General features: G+C 36.4%; 1 protein-coding gene across 2 annotated transcripts in view; it reads left to right on the top strand.

Annotated features, from left to right (window-relative positions):
* GOSR1 (golgi SNAP receptor complex member 1) overlaps positions 1 to 24,594 on the top strand; it is a 51,011-nt gene extending 26,417 nt beyond the window's left edge. Inside the window, exons 7-9 of one of the 2 annotated variants that reach the window (XM_079904825.1) lie at positions 9,202 to 9,231; positions 16,701 to 16,783; positions 19,664 to 24,594. In XM_079904825.1, the coding sequence (XP_079760951.1) occupies positions 9,202 to 9,231; positions 16,701 to 16,783; positions 19,664 to 19,788 (238 nt within the window). In that variant the 3' untranslated portion in view covers positions 19,789 to 24,594. The remainder of the gene's footprint in view (positions 1 to 9,201; positions 9,232 to 16,700; positions 16,784 to 19,663) is intronic. The other variant, XM_079904824.1, reaches the window with a different exon arrangement.
* The last annotated feature ends 651 nt before the right edge of the window (positions 24,595 to 25,245 follow it).

Genomic DNA, 25,245 nt, shown 5'->3' with positions numbered 1-25,245 from the left:
CCTAGAAGCTATTAAATTAGTAAGTAAATTTAGCAAGGTCACAGGATGAAAGGTTATATATAATTATAAATTCTATTGCTATACTAGCAAAAACAATTCGAAAATTAAAAATTTTTAATTCCATTTATAATACGTCCCCAAATAGGAAATATTTTAAAGTAAACTGAATATAATTTGTGCAAGACCTTTATGCTGAAAACCATAAAATGCTAAGAGAAATTAAAGGAGACCTAAATAAGTGGAAAACATACCATGTTTCTGGATTGGAAGATTTCCTACTGTTAAGATGGCAATTCTCCCCAAATTGTTCTATAGATTCAATGTAATCTTATTTAAATTCCCAGCATATTTTTTTACAATCTGACTGTAAAATTTATATGGAAATGCAAAAGACCTGGAAGAGCCAAAGAATTTAGAAAATACAAACAAAGGTAGAGTACTTGCATATCTCAACTCAAGACTTACTATAAAGCTATAATAATAAAAACAGTAAGCTACTGGCATAAGATGGACCTATATAGGTTAATGGAACAGAACAGGGTTCAGAAATAAACCAACTAACATGTGGTCAATTAATTCCCAACAAAAGGTGCCAGCATAATTCAATGGGGGAAAGGAGAATATTTCCAACAAATGGTGCTGAAACAATAAGTAAGTCCCCTACATACGAACCTTCAAGTTGTGAACTTTCAAAGACGCGAACCTGCGTTCGCATGTCCAGTCACGTAAGTTAGTTCACGTGTCTGATGTACATTGTCACGTGCGTGCATCCTCTACAAGTGGTTGTGCTTTTGTTTACTTTACGGTACTGTTTATTACCAGGTAGACTCAGTCTTATTTTATACTCTGGGTTATAATCCAGCACTATCATTATTTTGTTCTTCAAACTGTTTCACCTTTGACCATTGGGAGCTCCTGCAGATTAGCTTCTGTCATTTGACATGCCCCATCCTTTTTTTGAGCACTTCCTGTACTATCTGGCACGACAGTGTTTGTGGCTCATCTTGTATTTTCCCTGCCTTGGCTCTAGAACCAACCACTTCTCCAAGCAGCCTTGGTTCCTCTTATTGGAGAGTGGTTCAGAAACTAAGATCTGGGTGCTAGATATGCTTATTGCTATCGAAGTGTCATTCCTTCTAGGCTCTCTCTTGCTAAAAGTTTTTATCTTGAATGGGGTTGAATTTTTTCATGTATTTTAATCTGTTGAACTGATCGGATCTTTACATTATGCTTATGAAGAATATCTTCAGATTTCTTTTCTTTGACGTGTTTTTGCCTGGTTTTTAGTGGAAGGGTAAGACTGGCACCATTAAAATGAGTTCTTTCTGTTTGCTGAAAGAGTTTGTGCAGGCTTGGTGTTGTTTCTTCCTTAAATATTTGATAGAATTTACTATTGAATCCATCTTAGCCTAGAGTTTTCTTTGTGGCAAGATATTTAAATTACAAATTCGGTTTCTTTTGTAGATGTAAGACTATGGCTCTGTTTCATTTATTCCTGGGCCAGAGGGTGATAGGTGATTGTGATTGGCCCAGCCTGTCACACATCCATCCTTGTGGCCAATGGACTGGAAAGTTTGTTATCAGAAGAAAGAGAATGCGGCATCTACAGGGCTCCAGGGAAGTTATCAGCCAACTTAGTCACTTCAGTTTGAGTTTACTACACTCTCTTCTATACTCTAAGCCATAGACCTAGAAACAGTATAGTTAAGGAAAATCCTTTTTTCTAGTGATAGTTATTGAAGTGGACTTTTACTTTAATATTTCATTCCTCCCTCCATCCCCTACCAATGAATTATGAACTTTTTATGGGTCTATACGCCCTACATGACCAACATACTACCTGTTTTATCTCTTTCCATCCCTTCATCTGTATCACTCTCTCCCTCTACTTATTAGGTACCAGCCTGACCGGTTTTTATTCATTCCTTTCCCAAAGATATCAAGGCTTTTCCTTTCTTGCTTCTTTGTTCTTATATTTTGGTTTATCTGCTTAAAATACTCTTCTCTTAGCTTTTCATATACCTTATTCCTTGACATCTTTATGGTCTAAGCTCACTTGTCACCTCTTCAAAGAGGCCTTTTCTAACTATCTTGTCTGAAATAGACTCTCCCTTATTGTTATTTAACAAAGTACTTTTTTTTGTTTCCTTCATAGCATTTATGAGAATCTGTAATAATTTGTTCTTTTTGTTTATTTTTTTAATTATCTGACTTTTCTTAGGCTTCCTGAGGGTAGGGCCTAGTTCATCTAGTTCTTGGCAGTGTGTTGGGTCCCCAGTTCCTGTTATATCATGAACACTTAATATTTACTTGTTTGAATAACTGGATATAAGTTGAAGATGTATTAATTTTGGTTTCATATACATATGTGTATATACATGTGTGCCCCAATGTAGAAAATCTGTTTCATTCATATACTTATTCCTCAAATATTTATTGAATACATACTGTGTACAAGGTATTGGTTCCAATGCTATGTATATATGAAATCTGATTTTGAGAACTGAAGGGGATATTATTGATGTGATTTTTTGTGCTTTGCAAAATGAATTCTCCATGAAATACCTTTTAAAAATCAAATTTTTACGTGGTATATAATAAAAGTCTGGCAAGCATCTCTCTTATTTACAGATGAGGAAACAAGATTCAGAGAGGACAAGGTCTCATAACTATTTAATAGTATAGCTCTTACTAAACCCACATTTCCTAACCTATTTCCATATTTGTCCCACATCACACTGCCTTCTCTGTGATTTACTTCTTTAAATCTTTATTTTTTCTTGTATTAGGGAGCCAGCATGGTGTAATGCTAATGAGAATTGAAAGACCAGTGACTTTTCACTTCTCTGAAAAGCAAGTGACCTGGCCTTTCTCTGTTTTTTCCATCTTTAAAATGGGATAGTAGCTGTTCCCTTATGTTAGATGATTTTGAGGAAGAATGACTTAAGATTTAAGGCATTTTACAAAATTAAAAGCACTCTAAAAATCTAAAGAATTTGTTTCATATAACTTTTCAAATATGGGACTGTTGTACAAAGCAGATTACACTTAAACAGGATCAGTTACATTATTTAGTTGAGAATTTGTTTTGTTTTCAATCCATTAACTATTTAGCAGATATGATTGAGTTATCTGAGATGGCACACATATTTGTATTATAATTGTACACTTCAGTATAAATATGTCCATGAATGAGTAAAGAAAATTCTCAGGTGGAAGCTTAGTTTTATCTGCTGACAACTTTTCTTATGTCTTAGGCTGTTTAGACTTGAATTTTTGAATTTTTAAATTCACCAGCCTTTTTTCACTTTTTGTTTGTTTCATGATTTTAGTTAAATTTCCCTGAAGTTACATGCCTAGTAAAAGCTGAGATTTAAACCTGCGTCCTCTGATTGTGTTGTTTCTGCTATACTGCACTACCTCTCCAAGATGATTCTTACGGTATCTACTTCACAGAGTTGCTGAGCTAATGCATGTAAAAAGGCTTTGTAAACTGTGAGGCATTTCTGTATAAGGCAGAACATAACGGGGATTATAAGAGTAAGAAAAGAAAATACTGAAGGAGGAAACCTTTTATATGCACTGTCGATTTACCTTTCTTAAATAAAATTTGAAATACTTTTGATGCCAGAATAGTCTTGATGAAATGCATTTCTAATGTATTAACAGACCATGACCATATTTGAAAAATATGAGATATATGATCACCGTAATTTAGTGACCTTTTGATGGAGTGGTTTTCTCCCAAAAGTTTTTGGTATACATAGTTTATATATATTATTTAATAAATACCATACGAGTCAATTAAATAGTGGTCAGATTATAACATCTGTGAATGGAACAATATAGTAGACTCTTGGCATTCAAGATTAACATTAGCTTTCTTTTTTTTTTTTTTTGCGGTACTTGGGCCTCTCACTATTGTGGCCTCTCCCATTGCGGAGCACAGGCTCCAGACGCGCAGGCTCAGCAGCCATGGCTCACGGGCCCAGCCGCTCTGCGGCATATGGGATCTTCCCGGACCGGGGCACAAACTCGTGTCCCCTGCGTCGACAGGTGGACTCTCAACTACTGTGCCACCAGGGAAGCCCTCATATACTCTTAAAAATATTATTTTTCTTTAAAGATTTTTTTTGATGTGGACCATTTTTAAAGTCTTTATTGAATTTGTTACAATATTGCTTCTGTTTTATGTTTTGGTTTTTTGGCCACGAGGCCTGTGGGATCTTAGCTCCCTGACCAGGGATCGAACCCACAGCCCCTGCATTGGAAGGTGAAGTCTTAACCACTGGACCACCAGGGAAGTCCCCAAAATATTATATTTTTTAAAATATATGAGATAACATGTGAAAAACTTCCTAAGCTTTACACATTTAAAATACTTTTCCTCCAGTGCATAGTATGATGTCTTGATATATCTTAAATGCTTGTTATAATCTTAAAGGAATTGATGAAGAGCAAGGAGCTATGAAAACACATTATAGTATAAAGAAGTATTAGTTCTGCCTGATGTATAGATAGAATGGGAAAGGCTTCCCAAAGGATTTGACTTCTGAACTGGACTTTGAAATGAAAGCAATTTATGTTGAAAATCAGGAAAGGAGTTGCAGAACAAGAGAGAGACTATGAGGCATGAAAGTTCCTTGATCTACATGAGCCATGTATCTGTAGGCTTATACAGTTTACACAGTACTTTTGTTTACACTATCGCTTTTGAGCCTTATGACAACTCCATGAGCTGAGTTCATATAGTCAAGTGCTTGAGCCTTGACTAATAAAACTCAGGTTCTAGGGTGTAAGAGAAAGCAACTAGCCATTTTATTCTTTATAGTTTCATGAATGTCATGATTGCTGATACTATTGAATTTCTATGATTATATTTATGAAAGAACTGTTTTCTGAGTTATAAGTATGTGAGAGAGAAAAACATATACATACAATGAAAAGTATATTTCCATTTTTATTTACATAAGCAGATTAGTTTATATTGATATACAAGTTAAATTTTTAGAGGTCTCAGAAACAAATTAGAAAATGCTTCCTTAATATTTCATACTCTTTATAATTCAGGTAGGTTTTTAGGATTTCAATCCTTGTATACCATTTATCTAAAGAACAACAAATGGAAACTGTGATTCCTCACATTTTCTCTTAGGCTTTTTGTTTCTGCTATAGTTAAACAAGTTTGTTGACATTAAAAAATATTTTTTTTGCACAAAAATTTATTAAAATACTTCGAAGGAGAAAAAGAGAAACAAAAACTCTCCCCATTTAAACTTGACTTCCTATTGTATATTGTTTGTAATCAAAACAGTGTGGTATTGGTGAGAGAACAGACAGATCACTGGAACAGAATAGAGAGCCCAGAAATAGACACACAAATATAGTCAAATGATCTTTGACAGAAGAGCAAAGGCAAGTCTGTGGAGAAAGGATAGTCTTTTGAATAAGTGGTGTTAGAACAACTGGGCATCCACATGCAAAAAAATGAATATAGACACTGACCTTATACCTTTCCCCAAAATAACTCAAAACAGATCATAGACCTAAATGTAAAATACAGAACTTATAGAAGTTTTATAACATAGGAGAAAATCTAGGTAACATTGGGCTTGGCAATGAGTTTTTAGATACAATGCCAAAAACACCATCCATGAAAGAAAAAGTTGGTAAGATCTACTTCATTAAAATGAAAAACCTCTGCTCTTCCAAAGACACTATCAAGGGAATGTAAGACAGCTACAGACTGGAAAAAAAATATTTGCAAAACACATATCTGATAAAGGACTGTTATCCAAAATATACAAAGAACTCTTAAAACTCAACAGTTAAAAAGTGGGCAAAAGGTCTGACAGACACTTCATCTGAGAAGGTATGCAGCTGGCAAAGAACCATATTAAAAGTGCTCAACATCATATGTCATTAGGGAATTGCAAATTAAAACAACTGGATACCACCATGTACCTATTAGAATGGCTAAAATCCAAAACATTGACACCACCAAATGCTAGCAAGGATGTGGAGCAACAGGAATTCTCATTGCTGGTGGGAATATAACGTGATACAGCCACTTTGGAAGCCAGTTTGGAAGTTTTTCTTAAAAAGCTAAATAATCTTACTATATGATCTAGCAGTCACATTCCTAGGTATCTACCTAAACGAATTGAAAATATGTCTAAATAAAAACCTGCGCATGAATGTTTATAGCACCTTTACTCATAATTGCCAGAAGTTGGAAGCAACCAAGATGTCCTTCAATAAGTGAATGGATAAGCAACCTGTAGGTACATCCATTCAATGGAATATTATTCAGTGATACAAGAAACAAGCTATCAAGCCCCCAAAAGATATGGAGGAACCTTAAATGTATAAAAGAAGCCAGTCTAGAAAGACTTCATACTGTTTAATTCCAGCTACATGACATTCAGGAAAGGTCAAAACTATAGACAATAGAAAGATCAGCTGTTGTCAGGGGTTCAGGGTGGGAAGAGGAGGAAGAATGAATAAGTGGAGAATAGGGGATATTTAGGGCTGTGAAACTATTCTGTATGATACTGTAATGGTGGATATATGACATTATGCATTTGTAAAACCCATAGACCTGTACAACTGCAAAGAGTAAACCCTAATATAAACTATGAACTTTGGTTAATAATGTATCAATATTGGTTCATCAGTTGTAACACATGTACCACACTAAAGATGTTAATAATAGGTGGGGGAGAATGGGTATATGTGCTCCCTGTACTTCTTGCTGAATATTTCTGCAAACCTAAAACTGTTCTAAAAAGTCTACTGATTTTTTAAAAATAGAAAATGTGGCTCTCTGATTTCACTGCTAATAATTTAGCTTTTATCTTTCTCTTTTTTCTCTCCCTGACTGAAACGGGCAGAGTCTGTCAGGTGCTTAACTTTTTTGTCTCTAGGTAACTTCATGGGATTATAAAACAAAATTTCTCTGCTAAATAAACCATGAAAAAAGCAAGTAGAGATACTCCTTGGTCTACCCAGACAAGAAACAAATATGCCACAATATCAGTGTTAATGGAAGAGTGGTTACAAATGATTTCTACGTTCATCTTTGTTTTTCGGTATTTTCCAAATGTTATCTGTAAAATAACACTTTGTTAGTGCTTAAACAGCTTTTTGTATCCTACTGCAGCTTAACTGTATTGTTAACATGTCTTAGAAGATATTATATAGAAATAAATAAGACACAGGTCTCTGGTTAACTGTAAGTGAAACACTGCATCACCACAGTGCTTGATGTAAATTATCTCATTGGTTGGTGACAACCTCATCAGATTTTTTTGCAGTTTACAAAGGGATCAGTTTTAAAATTTTATTCGTTATGCACTTGATTGTTTTCTTACTTGCTTGTTTATTATTTACTTTCTCGTTTATTATTTACTTATTCACCTACTCTTTTAAAAGAAGATTCTAATTAGTGTTACCTAAGTGGTTTTCCCAAGTTCTTACATTTTGTTGGTTAAAACTACTTTAAAATATGTGCTTGAAATTTGTGTCATTTGCAGTTTGTGTATTTAGGGAAATGAGTTATTTTTTAAACAGAATTATTATCTAAGTGTGGCTTTAGTGATTCCTTGGTACAGTAATTGGTGATGAAATTTAGCTCATTGTTTTCAGCTAGTTTAAATCAGTCTTGAAAGAAACGGAAACTTGTTGCTTAATATAGACTCTAGATGACTCTTTGGAATGCCTCTGGGCTATTATGAAGTACTTGTTTAAGAAGGATAATTCCACTTGATTATATATTATATATAATTTTAAATTCAATTTTAACTAAATTATGCTGTCTTTGTGGAGCCACTTTGTTGCTGAATTGTATCCACACTATCCAGGATGCTTTTAATGAATGGAGTTTATTCAGCTAATAGGTGATACAGTTACCATTCAGAAAGCCACATAGTCTGGCTCTTAATCCCTCCACCGTCTTTGTAATTTTTGAAATTCTTAATCATAGCATTTATATAAGATATTTATGACATTTTTAAAGTTCATCTTTGTTCCCTAATTCATACAGTAACTTAGATTTCCTGGTCCACTACCTTATAATAAAACCTCAGTTTATTAATTTATACAATAAACTTAGAAATCCTTTTGGAAAGAGGTAGTTGGAAAAAACATACAAGTATTTGAGTCCCTGCTGTGTTCCATGCACTGTATCAAATGGATACAGATGTCTGGGAGTTTGTTTTCCTACTTTCTGCTATAAAGCTGCCCCTTTACCCAATTTAGCTACCTGTAAATTCCTCCCTAAAATGGATTTTTGGTGGGTTTCTTTGTTTCCAGTGTGTGATGCATAAAGGCAAATATTTTACGGATCAAAGGTGCATTGGTGTCTTTATTCAGGTTCCTTTTTTTTTAAACAAGTGAAGGGTCCTTTATTTATTTATTTATTTTTGGCTGCATTGGGTCATTGTTGCCGTGCACGGGCTTTCTCTAGTTGCGGCAAGTGGGGGCTACTCTTCATTGTGGTGCGCAGGCTTCTCTTTGTGGTGGCTTCTCTTGTTGCGGAGCACGGGCTCTAGGCGCGCTGGCTTCAGTAGTTGTGGAACACGGGCTCAGTAGTTGTGGCGCACGGGCTTAGTTGCTCCGTGGCATGTGAGATCTTTCCGGACCAGGGATCAAACCCGTGTCCCCTGCATTGGCAGGCGGATTCTTAACCAGTGCGCCACAGGGAAGTCCCTATTCAGATTCTTGAATTCTAAAGTGTGGCAAGCTGAGATTTGATTTTGTGTTTCAAAAAAGGAAGGAACTTTAAGATATGAATAATTACTGCTTATAGGCATTAGAACTATATTTGCCTATCCTGTCTCAACAAGTTGGTTGTAATTCTTAAGTTTTGAATAGACAATGGTGACAACTTGGAGCTATCTAAACTAAAGAAGTAGTTCTATTCATTTGTGCTGTCATTAAAACTGTTCTGACTTTAATAATCAAGTATCTCTGTGGAAGAAATAGATTTAAGCCAACAAATAAAAGTAAGATGAAAACTGTATATGTGGATTAATTAATTTCAGAGTCCAGAATTTTCTCCAGACGCTTTCAAAAGTCTGGGTGCTCTTTTTACATAAATGGTTGGAAATGTAATCTATCTGTAAAATGTAGAAAAATTAAGTGCAAGTTTTAAATGTGCGTTTAATAATTCCAGAATTTGAATTTTCTTTTTATTTGCAGCTCAGATCGTCTAATAGAAGAGACAATAAGGTAGGAAAAATGTTTTGTTTTTGTTTGTTTGCATATAAATGAACAGATAAAGTTAATTCTATAACTAGAGTTAAAGTCAGTTCATCTTCCTTAAAGATGAGAATTTCATTACATGGTAATGTATTTTTACTGTGACTTTCCCTTGTAAAATACATTTGAAGCCTAAAACATTTGTTTCCAGAATTAGTAGAATTGAGCTGTTTTACCTAGGTTAATTTTTCTGATTAATTCATACTCAGTATTTTCAGCCTCTGTCTTTTTATTCTTATTTTTTAATGAAAACAGTCTTGAACATGTGATTTGTTAAATGTCTTATGTATACCATTTATGTAGACTTGGTTTCTGTTACAGCAGCTATAGAAAACCTGTAGTAATTACTATTATCTGTAATAACATTAAAGTAGTTTCTTGCTTAAGGTAAGGGAAATATGTTGGTTTGAACTGCTTAAGTCTCTAGGTTTGGTGAATTTTTAAGTACCCATTTTAAGACAGTAAAAAAGTAAGTTAACTAGGAACGGTCTCCGTTCTTTAAAATTCAGCAATGTCTACAGCACTGTTTTTCAGGAAAGGTAGAACGAAGTACATGGGAAAAACAACAAACATTTGTATTCTTACCATAGGCTTTGGTATTGTGTTCAAGTGTTTTACATTGCTGTATGTTATTTAATCTCCTCAATAACTCATGAGATAGGCACTGATCACTAGATACTATCTCCAAAACAAAAAAGAAGTTAAGGTAAGTAATTTGCCCATGGTCACATGACTAACAAATAGTATTGAGGATTCAAATCCTCAAATCTGAGTCTCTAACTGTAGAATAAGAGCTCTATCTAAACCACTACTATATTTACTACCTTACAGAAAGAGGACAAGCTTTGGAGTGTTATTTGGTTTGAAACCTGGCTGTGCTACTTAATTAGATCTGTGTCTTGGATAAGTTTCTTCATTTTCTTATGTGTTTAAAAACATGGGATTGATGATAATACCTACTCTAGAAGATTGTTTTGAAAATTAAAGATAATATGAGTAAAATGCCTAATACAATGCCTGGCTGATACTAGGTAATTTGAAAATGGCAGCTCTATTATTTATACTTTTTTTTTAACTTTTTATTTTGATTTCATTTCGGATTTCAGAAAAGTTCCAATGGTACAAAGAATTCCCTTATACCTTTTACCGAGATGCCCCAAATGTTATCATTTTGCCACATTTGCTTTTTTGCAATTTTTTTTCTGAACTACTTGAAAATAAGTTGCAGACATGTTGCCTCTTAACCTCTAAATATTTCAGTGTTCATATCCTAAATATTTATGTTGAAATGGCCTCATGGATTCTTATTTTATTAAATGGATCCTATCATTATTTAATAATCTTAATAAATTATCTTTTATAATAATACGCAGTTATCACATCTTGGAATTTTGTTTGAATTGCATGCACTGGGTCTTCCATCTGACCAACGTTTTCACAAAATTGCCTAATTATCAACTGAAATATCTCCCTTGTGACTCCTTACCTTTCATCAGCACATAAAGTTGGGTCACATTTTGCAAAGGATTCTTTACTTAAGGTTTCCTTATAACCCTTTTCCTTTTTTTTCATCCTTTTATTTCTTCCTTTATACCTTATCTTCTAGCACCAGGCTGCCTTAAGCTTTTCGATTCCAAGCTGGCCTTTTTAAGGGCAGGTGATATGAGTATAAAAATTTGGAGTACCTCATAGGATAGGAACATTTGAGAACTATCAAGTCACTGATATTATTATTTTGCTAGTTAAAAAGCAAAAAAACATGTAATTAGAAGGCCTTTTATTTCACTATTTCACTTTGTTTCAAAATATGATAGGTATCACAAGTGAAATTTTATTGACTATAAAGCTAGTTATGATTACTTATGGATAATATAAAATTAAAGTGTCAAATAATTATTTTTACATATTTACATGTAAAATTTTACCTTTTCCTTTTAGAGCTGTATTTTTAGAATATGTACACAAATGAATATAAGCTGACACCAGTTTATTGAAAAGAACGAATATTTTTAATATTTGTAAATGTATTCTTAAGCTTTAAATGTATAACTAGTATTGTCTGTTGTTGAAAAAATAAGTGTCTGAGTTTAGTTCACAGAACGTGTGAGAAAGTTGAAGTTCCAGTAAACACATCAATAATTTATCATTTTAAAAGCATTATATATTATTTGGAGCTTATGTTTTGCCTCTGCATATTTGACCCTTGAAATAACAACAGCCTAGATTCACTCAGCTTGACTCCAGATGATGGAATAAGTTGGGAAAGTATATCTAGATATACTTGGTGTGGTACTGGAAATCATGCATATTCAACAAGATAATAACATAATGTATGATGATAATATCCGTTCTCCAAGGAACACAAAGTGCTTTGCGGAAATTATTTTTTAATTTTCCCTATCTGCTTCTGAGTCAGAGTGCATAGGAGATGGTGATAGTCCCAGTTTAAGAAAACAGAGGCATATATGATTCAGAGATTGGCCTCAGATATCTCAGCCCAGGTTTGAATTGTAACTTTTTACAAGGCCATAATACCTATTTAAAAATACCTGGTAAAGTAAATTTATTATAAAACAACCAATTTTAAATGTATCGTATTCTATCATAGATATACACTTAACTTGAAAAATTATGAATAAGAACTAATGGTACAAAGGATGTTGTTAGTTTGACTCTTATTCTTGTGATCTTTTTACTTTTTGGATCTAAAATTCAATGTGCTATAAAGTTGACATTGCCCGCCTCTTTCTGTTCTAATCTTGACTGGTTTTGCTCTAGACCTGGTGCATTCACTGTACTGGTCCTGGGATGTCATTTCACCATTATCCTAAAATGACCTCCTCTACTGGATCACTTATTTCTAAAAAATAAAAGTCTTCAACTGTCTTAGTTTATTCCCTCATTATGTTGGACCATGTTCTTTAGTAGCTTCCTCAGAAAGAATAGGAGGTAAAATTTTTGGACTTTACACATCAAAAAAAGTCTTTATTCTACCCATATTCTTGATTCATTGTTTAGCTAAGATATAGAATTCTAGATTGAAAATAATTTTGAAATTTTTGAAAGCATTGTTTCCAGTGCTGCTTTTTAAGTCCAATGCCAATTAAAATTTCTGGTCCTTTATATGTGTTAAGCATTTTTTTTTCCTCTGGAAGCTTTTAAGATCATCTCTTTTCCCTTATGTTTTTGTTTGTTTTTAATCTCACCATATGAGCTTGACATGCATCTTTTTTAGTCCATTGAATTAGGCATTTGGTGGGCTCTTACAGTCTGGAAACTTATCTTCAGATCTGAGAAATTTTCTTATGTTTATCATTTTCTTCCCTCGTTCTTCTTGATCCTTTTTTCTTTCTTTTTTTTTTTTCCTTTTTTCTTTTTAATATACACTTTATATTTGTCAAATATACCTAAATAAAATGGGAAAAAAAGAATTCACCTAAAATACAGCCACTAGATTGGTTAATAATTTGGTATGTATTCTTCCATATTTTTCTCTATGTCTCTCTTTGTATCTGTGTAAAAATAATAAAAATATGAACATATTCATAGATATAGGCAGACACATGTGTAATTGGGCATTTAGAAAAAGTGGAATGATATTAACCATAGCAGGTTAGTATGTGCCATCACCTAACTTGTCCATGACTTAAATCAGTAAGTTGTGAGAGGGCCATATGGGTAAGTGTTAATCCCTGTAAAGGGAAGGGTGGTTGCTTGTAGAACACTGGTTATGGACACTGGAAATGGGGTTCCTATTCTTGACCAAGGATAATCTTGGGCAGTGGAAGTCCATGATGGTCTAGGGAGCTGCCCTACTGTAACCAACCCCTGCATGGTGGAACCATGCATTTTTCCTAGTTCCTTTTTATTTTTGTAAGGCCGCGCCATGTGGCATGTGGGATCTTAGCTCCCTGACAAGGGACCGAACCTGCACCTCCTGCAGTGGCAGCGCGGAGTCTTAACCACTGGACCGCCAGGGAAGTGTCCCCCCCTTTTTTCTTATTTTTTTATTGAAGTATAGTTGCTATACAATACTCTATAAGATATGCATGTACAATATAGTGATTCACAATTTTTGAAGGTTTTTACTCCATTTATTAGTTATTATAAAATATTGGCTATATTCCCTGTGTTGGGCAATATATCCTTGCAGCTTATTTTATACCTAATAGTTTGTACCTCTTACTTCCCTACCTTTTCTTGATCCTTTCTTACCTTTTCTCTGTCTTGCTTTTTTTTTTTTTTCCCTACTTTCTGGGAAGTTTACTCAATTTTTCCTTCTAACGCTTCTGTTATGTTTTTATTTCCACTCTCCTTTTTGTAATTTACACGAGCTCTCTAAAGGGATAGACACACACACACACACACACACACACACACACACACGTTTATGTTTGTATGTTTCATGGATGTGATACTTTATCTCGGAGGGCATTAAATATAATTAGATTTTAGAGTTTCATGAGCCTCCTTTATTGCCTCTGTTTCCTCAGAATCACTCTTCTGTTTGCTGGTTGGTTTGTTTGGATCTCTGCGTTTTATGTTAGAGGCTCTCCTCAAATGTCTGGTGAACCTTGGCTCTTTGTTCACATTTAAGGGTGAGGCTCCAAATCTAGTGATTGGACGCTCATTCTGTGTGCGTGAGTGGTAGGATTTGTTGAGTGGGAGGCTTCCCCATGGGTGATCAGGAAGGGGCCTGGCTGTTTCATTGGGGGCTTTAAAATGTCAGTATCTGTAGGTCTCTTCTTGGTTAGATTTTCTGCTGAACTGAGGGCAGTCACCTGCCTGCATGGTTTGGAGCAGGTAATTTAGGGGTCTGACAACTCCTTTTACAAATTTCCACAAATGTTCATTCTGTCTTCCGATATACCTGATCCCTTCAATTCTTTAGATTTTCTAGGATCTGGGAAAACCTTTATAAATCATTACTTGACTCATAATGGTACTGAGGTGAATAACAGTAGGGAATTTGGTGCTAGTAATGTTATTAACATTTCTTAATCACTCAGGTGGAATTCCTCTAATTTTCTTTTTGATTTTCTTTATTACATGTTTATGTATTATAAAAGTACAATGTTCTTACTATAACAATTTAAATAATTCTAAAATGTATAAAGAAAAAGTTTGTCTCCTGGTGGTGCCCTGCCATTCCTACCCCCCGAAGTAACTTGTATTAGCTGACAGTTATGTATCTTTCTGATAGCTTTCTCACTGTCATACAAACATACACAAAGATGTTTTGAGTGTTTCTTAAAATAAAAAAGGACTAATACTATACACATTCTGTGGCTCACTTAAATCATTCAGTATATCATAAACATCCCTCCCGGTTAATGGAAATAATTCTGACTCACTCTTTTAATAAGCAAATATTATTTGATAGTATAGGTATACAGTAATCTACTAAACCATTCCAGTGTTGTTACCAGGTTTTGCGAGGAGGGGGTGATGGTGGGGAGTATTTTTTCATTTGTCTTTCACTATTCCAAACAATGCTTATCCTTTTATATATCTCCCTACACACTTTTGTTTCTTCTTTGCCTTCTCAGATCTTGAAATTTCAGTTGATTCATTTGTCATTTGCTCCAAGTACTCCCTCTAGCATTTTCCTCCAGAAGCATACCTGGTCTTGGCCTGTCCAAAAATGTGTTCAGTTAGCCCTCTGGTAGGTCAGGCTGTTAGAGACCCTAAAGCAGGTACATACAGGTGGCAGTAGATGGCCCAGCAGTTTTCCCTCTTAGGGGCTCGTTGTCACACCAGCTTGTAGATGTCAGCTGTCTGCTTATAGGTCTCTCTGGCTGTGTGTAGCAGGCCTTTCCCAGCTGTAGGGACTGAGCAGTTCAGTACATCACTGCAGCCCCTGTGCATGCAGACCCTTACCTTCCACTGTCTGGGCTTCTCAAGATGCAGTGAAACCGACATCTTTGCCCCAGGCTTGAAGAAAAATATAGTCTTCCCTGCCATCAGTTCTTTGGTTCTTCCCTTGCTTGAGAGAGTGTAGCCCTCCCTGGCTTTCTTCCCTCGAGATCTCAAGAGAACTTGGGACCTCAGATGGACCCTCCCCGGCATGTCTGCCTTTGTCTTGTGTTCTTCCATAGAGGAAACTGGGCCAGAGATAAGGTCAAGAATTTGTGCTCTACCATCTTCCCAGAATATCTTCATTTCTGTTGCTTTTCGGTTTTTTTAATGTTTCACATATTTTCAGAATTACTGAAGAACTTCCTATTTCCTACTGCTTTCTATAATATCAGTATCTAAAACGCTCCCCTGTGTGTTACGTATCAAAATGTATACTGACCCTGCCCTCTAGGATACTAATGTCCAAGAAGATAAGACTATTGAAAGTTAATAATCCTGGCAGCGATAGCAAAAAGATATTAACTGAGATTTCTTTAAAAAGCACATCAAAGTAGTTACATGAAAGAAACTGTACTCTACAAAGAGTGAAAAAGTGACTTCCCTTCTTTCTCATTTGCTTAATGAATCTGTGACCTTTGTCACCTGGCTTGGAAACTAGCTTAATGTTGCATGTGTGTCCTAAAATCTACTTGGTTGGGTCTCAAATAGAGTTTTGGAACATAATTTCTTTTTTTAAATAAATTTCTTTCTTTCTTTTTTTTTTGGGGGGGCTGAGTTGGGTCTTCGTTGCTGTGCGTGGGCTTTCTCTAGTTGCGGTGAGCGGGGGCTGCTCTTCGTTGTGCTGCGTGGGCTTCTCATTGCGGTGGCTTCTCTTGTTGCGAATCACGGGCTCTAGGCGCACGGGCTTCAGTAGTTGCGGCACGCAAACTCAGTAGTTGTGGCTCACGGGCTCTAGAGCGCAGGCTCAGTATTTGTGGCTCACGGGCTTAGTTGCTCCGCGGCATGTGGGATGTTCCCAGACCAGGGATCAAACCCGTGTCCTCTGCATTGGCAGGCAGATTCTCAACCACTGCACCACCAGGGAAGCCCCTGGAACGTGATCTTTCCATAAGTTAAGGGCTGGTTGTATATAAATATTTTGTGATATGTTGCACCTTTGGTTCTATTTTTATAATTGTAATTCCCTACTTCCCTCTCAAGGGTTTTTCCTGATTAAGGATATTTTAGTACCTGGCCCCTTTTAAAACCATTTTAAGAAGCTTTTGTAATGTGTGATTTGTCAGTTGTCTTATTTCATTTGTTACTTTGGGAAAAAAAAAGCAACCCACAGGAAACAGTCCACTGCCTTGTCCAAAAGAATATCAGAGAATAGCATTGGGGATGAAGTGGTCATTCAGAAAAAGGACAATGGGAAGATGACTTGGGAGGTGATTTTTTTTTTTCTTCCATGTTCCTGCCCAGTGCTTTTCAAAGGTGATGTGCTCACCTTAGTTTTCTGTTTACTTTTAAGAGTATGATGAACGCATGCAGGATCATCTTGAAACATCAGTTTATTGAGCTTCTCTTTTCCTCCCTTGCAGCATTGCTATGGCAACAAAAGAAAATATGACTTCACAGAGAGGAATGTTGAAGTCAATTCAGAGCAAAATGAACACTTTGGCCAGTATCCTTTTTGAAAGCTTGAAATCTGGGGTTTTTTTGGGGAAAAAAATCTGTGTATGTGCTTCACCACTCTCCCCCTCTTCTGGACAGGTTGCCATCATCAGTAACAGTAGAGGCCATCAGTAATTCTGTATTATGATATGCCCTGCACTCCTGAACGATCATACTGTTTAATGCCATATGTAAAAGATTGCACACCAGAGGGTTAATACTAGTAGATCTAGAAAATAATTATGTGAATTTTCAAATTCATAGAATTATTTTACATTTTAAAAGCTCTTGAACTTTTAAACTTTTAGAACTCCACAGTGTACACAGTTTTTACCTAACATCATAAACTATGTGCTTTTTCTTCTTTCTTTATTCAGTTTGGAGAATAAGTCAGTGGCACATGCTTAGAAAGAGAGGGAAGTAGACAGCCATACATGTAAATGAGCTGTCACTGCTGGTGGCGTAGTTTCATTTTGCACAAGCTAAACTCTAGGATAGATTTGCTGCTTGTTTATTGTGACCTCTACCTTTTTAATTCTTCAGTTTCCCAATTTAAAGTAGTATTACTGCTACTTCTGAGAAACCCAGCAGGGAAACTGATAAGCCTGCTAAGCTAAAACATTTTGTTTACTCTGAGAAGTCAAGCCTTCTTAGAGAAAAAGTTTCCTCCCCCAATTACTAAGGGGGAAAGGACCTTTAACTTTCAAAAGTTGAGTATCTTCTGGTCCTAGATAATTTAAGGTCACTTTTAGTTTCATACCTTATTTGCCTAAGGAAAGGAATATCCTGAAGGCTGTTGGTATTTTCCAGTTTTTGGTGAATTTTGTTCTTGCTTTGTCACCCTAAGTATAAAACCACACCTCCAAAATCATTTATATTTTATATAGGGCTCTACAGTTAACAGAGTACTGTTATATACATTATCTCATTTTACCAGTACCATAAATTAGAATCATTCCCAAAATTATGTTTAAAAAAATCAAATAAAATGGGTGTGAGTTAGTCAGGACTCCATAGAGAGATAGTAATAGAAACCTAATTCATACTGACTTAAGGAAGAAAAGGAGGGAATTAATTTGTTCATATATCTGTAAAATTCAGGGGTAGAATTTGGCTTAAGGTGTAGCTGGAAGCAGGGGCTCAGATTTTATTATCAAGAATCTGCCTTTGCTCTCTGTTCCCCTACTCCCTCTCTTATTTCTATTTTCTTGTGTGTTGGCCTCATTCTCAGGCAGATTCCTCCTCGTGCCGATAGAGATGGCTACAAGAGTCACCTCCTAGCAGTTCAAAAATTCTCATGGAAAACGGGCATCTTTTCTGACAGCTCTGGCACATGTCCCAAGAGGACTGTGGTTGCCCTAGCTTGAGTTACCTCAGGCTATTCCTAACCCAGCCATTGGCCAAGGGGAGTGAGTATTCTCTCTGGCCAATCCTGAGTGCGTATGTACACCTGATGTCAGAGGACAAGGTCAGCCCCACCCTGTTACATGAACTGAACTGGATTATTATAGAAGGAGGGGGGTGGTTCCCCTAAGGTAATAAACTAGATAGAAATGTGTCCACTATAGACAGGGTTTCCTAATGTCAAAAGTTTTCTTACTTTCTCTCACAGGGTTGTTGACCCTTCTTTTACCAAGCAAGAAAAGATTAAGCATTTGCTTTAAAAGAGATTTGTACCTTACACTGTATAAGTTTTTGCACATTACTTCATGCTTTCTGTTCTGCATTTTAAAAGTTGTTTCTGCAAATTGTCCCCTTTTTTTTGTTGATTAATTTGAAAAACACATTAATGCCTACAGTGTGTAAAGTTCTCTTCATTAGGCACAGAAAAATTCAAGATTAGGAAAAAACATAACCTCTACATACAATATGTAGAGTATATAAATACACAATACAGTCCCTGCTGAGAGTCATTTATTTACAGGAAAATGCAGTGAGGATTCACCGGGAGTAGGGATTATTCCAGCTCTCTAGTAACCTAGGTGATTTTGTTGTTGCTTTTCTTGACCTTGATACAATACCTCTGTTAACAAAGAGGATGCACCTGCAGGTGTGTAGTCAGAAACCAGTGCTAGAAATGCAAAACAATGTAGGATGCAGAAGCGTGTGCTTTGATTGCAACATACCAACAAGTAAGATATGAAGCTATTTTACAGTACTAAGTAAAATGCAGTTGTGACTGCTATAAAACTCCTAAAATTGAAAATTTTCTTTCCTTTCTTTATGTTCCCCAAATAGGACAGCCAGAGCAGTTTAACCCACTTTCTTACGGTATCCTGCCTACTGCTGTAAAGTAAATATAAAATTTTAAATAATTAACCAGTACTTGATTATAGAGACACTTAAGAGTTTGTTCCCACCAATTACCTGAATCCAAGGAGGCTTATCACCTTGGGGAGAAGATCACATATTCCTCAAAACCTTTCTGGCAAAACTTCCCAGTCTCCTGAGAAAAGGGGTTTAAGAAAGAGAGGGAGAGAGAAAGAGAAGGAAAAAAAGGAAAGACAGGAACCTCAGGATAATGGTGGTGGTAGCTGGCTGCACCTGTACCTCCGTGCCCTGCAGGGTTCCTCTCTCCCGACCACATGGGCTCCCACCCTGATAGCAATCCCTCGGTACATGGTAGCAGTCATCATTGTTTCTTCTCTCGCTGTTAATTTTTTTCTTTTCATGGTTCTTGTGTACTGCAGTTTACTAGGAGACTTGAATTTGCCCTTGAGCAGTAGGGCATTTGTGTTTGCTGTAGCTCCCTCAGTGTGACTTTTTTCCCCTCTATTTCTTCTCATCATTTATCGTTTCTGGACTCCACTGATCTCTGTTTTTGTGATTCCTGTGAGTTTTCACTAAAGAGGCTTCTTCCAAATATGACCTTAATAAAGATTTCCCAAAGATCGTTTTCCTGCTGTGAACAGCCTTATCCAGAGGATCAACCTTAGGAAGCGGCGAGACTCACTCATCCTGGGCGGTGTTATTGGTGTCTGTACCATCCTATTGCTGCTGTATGCTTTCCATTGATGAGACATCTCCAGGGACTCTTGACAGCCACCACTTTCACACCCTGATCCGGAATAAGAAAAAGTAGGAAGGAGAAGTTGACTGACCTGATAATTAGCCTGACCGGCAGGATTAATTCAAGACTGATAGTGACGGACTCTGTGACGTGGTCAGGTTGAGCTGAAGTCACAGGTTTTCTGTGCTATCTTTTCTAACACACGTTTCCTTCTGTTTTTAGTTTTAAAAAAATAATAAATGTTTTCAGTTGCTTTTGTCTCCCGAAGAGGTAAGTAAACCCATCAGAAACAGAGTTTTCGTGCCTCGGTGAAAGTGTTGAAGGCTGATGACAAGCCCGGTCTTACAGCTGGATTCTTCAGAAAACCAGGTTTCTCTATATCCAAAGACTGCTTTCCTTTCAGCCACCAGATGGGGTTGTGAATAAAAATAGTCTTTGTCCTTCTATTTTACACTCATGATGAGAAATCACAAGTCATTTCTTGATAATCTGTGCTATAAATTTCTACTTTGTCCCCAACTCTTTCGGTATTCAAGAAAAATTACATTTTTCAAAGAATCTTTGAGATGCTCACAGACCAACTTCAACCCAGTTGAGGTTGTCTGAAATAGAAGACAAGTACTGCAAAAAAGCTTTTTTCTTTATTTTATTTTTTAATAGTGCACACTCTGGGGTTAACTGTATTCCTGGAAAATCATCAAGAATGACAGGCTTTTTTTTGGTCAGTCACTGTTTTTTGTTAATCTCTTCCATTGGGTTAATATTTACTACTGTAAGAAAATGAAATCTCAGTTCTACCATGACAAAAAGCCAGTGTCTGTCATTGCAACTATTCTTCATCATGTCAGGATTAACACCGGCAACTGAGTGAGGGGAACGCTTGGTTTTCAGTGAGATCTCTTTAACAGGCCACATGTAAAAAGACACTGAGTGAGGGGTCACCATCAGATAATTCCATTTGTAAGTGTTCCACATTTATGAGCAAAAGTTTAAGAACCGCTGTCTGATGTACCAGGAATTCTGTGTTTTGTGAAAACCTATTCATTCCAAATCTCTTAAGCTTTTTCAAACATCCAGAGAATGGCTTTATTATTGAAGGTGCATATAACAGAATCTATCTCTATCTGCACCTGTTTTCTATTACCACCCTGGACAGTGACAAAATTTTAAACCACCCACCAGAAATCTTTTCAAGTTTAACCATTTCTCAGTTTCTGTAAATCTATTACTTCTCTAACTGAACTACCACAAATAGGCCGAAGACTTCCAACAGCTGTATTCCTCACCAAGAAAGAAGGCTACTCTTCACCTTTGGAATTTACTATGGTATTTATAGTACTGGCTTAAGACCATGCCATGGGGAATAAACGGATATTAGTATGTAGTTCTTAACTACATCACAGAGTGTTGATGGTGATATTCAGATGAATTTGATTACAGGCTGATGGGTAGACTAACCTCTGGTCTGGTGCAGAAACGGAGAGGTTTTTCATGCTGGTGTCAAAGTTTTACTATGTTCTGGGTAGGAAGAGTGTTTGATACTTTTTTTAACTATGGGGTTTATTTTTCTAAATATGGGTTGATTGATCAGTCAGTTGATTGGGGATGCCCTTAAAAGAAAGTTTAAGTTTTCCCAGTGTGAACCTTAAAAGATCAGAGAAATAAGTTCATTTATTTAATTCTCTGTTGGGAGAACAAAACTTCTCTCCCCTGACACTTTATTATCTTTGATTTTTCAAAGGGTCTTGATCGGTGGTTGTGCCTCAGCTAGAATTTATGGGACTTTGGTTGCTGTATAGTCGGCATTTAGAAAATCTGAAGTATAAATAAAGTTATTTATTTAATGATACTACCAGTCTTTTTTACTGGTGTGTTTGGTGTGTTCATTAATGGGTGGTGGTGTGAGACTAAAACTAGGACCCAAGCTAATCTAGCTTTTGCTGCAGCTGAGCAAACAAACACTTTTGATGGTTGGGAAGCCTTTCCACTAGGGTTGTGCTTAAATGAAGTAATAGAATTATGTTGATTATTTTCTTTATGAAAATAAAGAAACTAGTTCTTCTGAGGAAGTTGAAAAAGCGTGGTGTAGATGTTGGTGTCAGGTAGGTCTGACTAACCTCCCAGTGCTGTAGCCCATAGTGAGGTAACCCAGGGCCAAACGTAGAGCGCTAGGGCTGTGCTCCTCTGTCCTTTATGGTTCCTTCTTTTGCAGAAGGAGGCCCTAGAGCGAGGATAGAAGTGTGCCATTTACAAGTAGAGGCTTATTTTGGATCCCGTGATAGCTGATTTGAACTCTTTCAGTTTCGTGCCATTTAGCTTTTTTTTTTTTTTTTTTAGCAGCTTGGTTTTCTTAACTTTTTTGCTGTCCTTACAAACCAGTTACTAGGCTCAGGGGCCAACAGTAAATTGCTTATGAGAGCCAATCAGAGCCAGGTCCAAGGAATTTTCTATTCCTTGTCCCAAAGGTTACCTCTTACAGGAAGTTATTCTCTCTCAGCTATTGTCTTATATGATGGATCTTTCCTTTTGGGATCTTCTTAATAACCACTCAAAACTTTCCGTTTCACTTAAAAGTATGAAAAACCATGGCAACAAAAAGGGCAGAAAATTCCAAAAGGTATACTTCTGAGAGTTTGTTTTACTGTGCGCTGATAACTTTAGTTTAAAATGCTTAATGAATCTATTACTCAAGTTCAAGCCCAGATATTCAAGTGCTTCAGTTGATCTCTCCTGGCTATTTCTATATTCTTCTTACTGTTATTAATAACGATGCTGAAGGAGTCCCTGTAATTTGCAGCATTGCATACCCATATTTTTCTAATGTTAGAAAAATATGGGCTTTTCTTCTCCATTATTCATTTCTCCTGCTTACCAAAATTCACTTTTATAGAGAATGCCTTTTTCCATACTGCCGAGTACTCAGATCAGACATGGGAGTACAATCCTGAGAGTGGAGATGAGCAGTGAGAGGAGTCATCATGAGGGCACTTTTTGTATCTGGAACCAATTAATATTGATTTTAGTTCTTTCCTGTTGGACGCTGAATACAAAAATGTACTTACGGAGCTTTTTGATGCAATGACTTTTGGCCTCTATGGAATTGAGGCACCTTGGACTTGCATTCCCACCATTAATTTTCTATTTCATTGTTAATGATCTCAACCTGAGGAAAAGGACTTTAAAGAACTGGACTAGCCTTTTTGGTTTTCTAATACCTCATGTTTGATCACTAGCCAGATATGATTTCTTGGAAATTGACTGCATTTTCTAACTTGCAATATTAAGCTATTGAGGATAAATGGCCATGTCTAGTGTTACACTGAATTTTGTGGCAAATGTAAAGAGTAAATGGATTCTGCTGGGAATTAAAATGATTGTGTTCTATTCTCCTTTTGGGGTAGGGGTTGTTTAGCCTGGTCTCCAAAAAGATATAGAGCTTTTCATCATGATCTTTATAAACTAATCTTGTTATTCCTTTATAAATCTGCACACCCGTAAGTTTTATAGGGCAAAAGAAAATGAGGAACAAGTGACTCTTGAGGATGTTTATTGGATAAGAAGCTGAGACAGCTGAGCCATGTCCTAAGGGATCTTTCTCATTTTCTTTGTGCCTAGTACAAAGTATCAGAAGTATTACTTTAGTATCAAAGTATTTGCATCTGTTCCTATCCTATTTAGCTCTTAGGGAGGGAAATCAATTCCAATCACACTTTACCATGATGGAAGATGTTTCCTCATGAAAAATGCCAATACAGGTTTTAAAAAATCTATTCCAAATGCACTTTCTAATTTTTTGCTTTTAAAATGGCTTCTTGGAACCAGGTTTATTGTATTTGTACTTAATTTTTTGTTCTCATCTAAATGTGCATTTTCTGACTGTATAGAAGAAGCTTTGTTATGTAATTTAATAATAAATTAGAAATATGAATGGTGTGTCTGTTGTTTGTATTGGAATAGTGCCATCAAGGCAGTTTGGGGTAGTGTTATGAAATCTTTGGTATTAATAAGTATTTTTCATGGTGTCCTAAAACCCAGGGTGAAACAGTACAGGCACTGAAAAGCTATCACCTATCATTCAAAAACATCATAGGAATATTCCACTAATAATTTAGCCCAAGAAGTGAAGGAGAATCTCTTAGCAAAATGAAACTTCAGGAAGTATGATGGAAATGTAAAATAGTAGAATTTAGCAATAAAAACAATTTCTTGCCCTCCCTAAATAATGACATTTAATTGTATAGATCTGAGGACCCCCACCCCGCAAAAGAGTTTGAAAATCCCTCACTTCCCATTACCTCTCCAAATGTTCTCATTCATGTATTCTGCATCCTTTTTAAAAAATAACAGCATAGGGACTCGCCCTGGTTGTCAAGTGGGTAAGACTCCACACTCCCAATGCAGTCGGGGAACTAGATCGCACATGCATGCCACAACTAAGAGTCCGCATGCCGCAATTAAACATGCCGCAACGAAGATTCCACGTTCCGCAACTAAGACCTGGTGCAACCGAAATAAATAATTAATAGTAAGTATTTTTTGAAATAACAGTATAATTGAGATATAATTCAATTCACAAAATTCACCCTTTCAAAGTGTACCGATGGATTTTAGTATGTTAGTTGTGCAACCAGCACCACTGTCTAACTTTAGAACATTTTTGTCATCCCAAAAGGAAACCCTGTCCCCATTGGTAATGATTCCCCACCCCCCGTTCATCCTTTTTATCTGACCACGCTGTTCTTTCTTTGTGGGCCACCCCCAGCTTTTCCCTCCCATCCACTCACATGGCCTCTAAAGCCATCTATTCCTCGGGATCTTGACCTTTTTACAGATTAACAAACTAGTGCCGAGGACTAATTTGCTCAAAATCAGAGTGAACAGTTTAAAGATTTGAATCTTGAGGGCTCTTTGGTGCCAAACCTTGTCCTAGTTCCACAAAATATATTGTAACTCATGCTGCATGATTAGGAAAGAAGCTATAGAAGAACCACCAATTTCGCCTGATTTTAGAGGCAATACATTTAGAATATTTAAAGCCCTGTGGCTTGATTATTTTCAAGGAATGCTAGCTACTAGCCAAGGGCTTAATAAAGAGTTCTCATTTGTAAATCACTATTTCTTTACAAGAAATAATGCATTGAAGTTGTAGGAAAATTTTTTTTTAATGGGTTTAATTTGGACCAAACTTCCTGCCCATTTCTTCTAGTTTAGAACCTTGGAGGTCTTCCTAGAGATGGCTGAGGCCAAGCCTGACAAAGCACCTCAGCACAGATCCTCAGTCAGTGCCACCCAGACCGTGTCGTGGTACATTTCCCTTCGGGTGGCATGGCTTTGAAGAGCTGCCAGCTCCTACCTAACCTGGCCTTTCCTTAGGATCCGAGGCTCTGCCCCAACATGCCTTGTCTGCTACCAGAGGCGCCTAGAAGTAAAAAAAAAAAAAAAAAAAAAAAAACAAAGGCGGC

Source organism: Stenella coeruleoalba (assembly GCF_951394435.1).
Source record: "Stenella coeruleoalba genome assembly, chromosome: 19".
NCBI classification, from domain to species: domain Eukaryota; kingdom Metazoa; phylum Chordata; class Mammalia; order Artiodactyla; family Delphinidae; genus Stenella; species Stenella coeruleoalba.
Note: the sequence above shows the minus strand (reverse complement) of the source record. Positions and strands in the feature narration are given on the sequence as shown.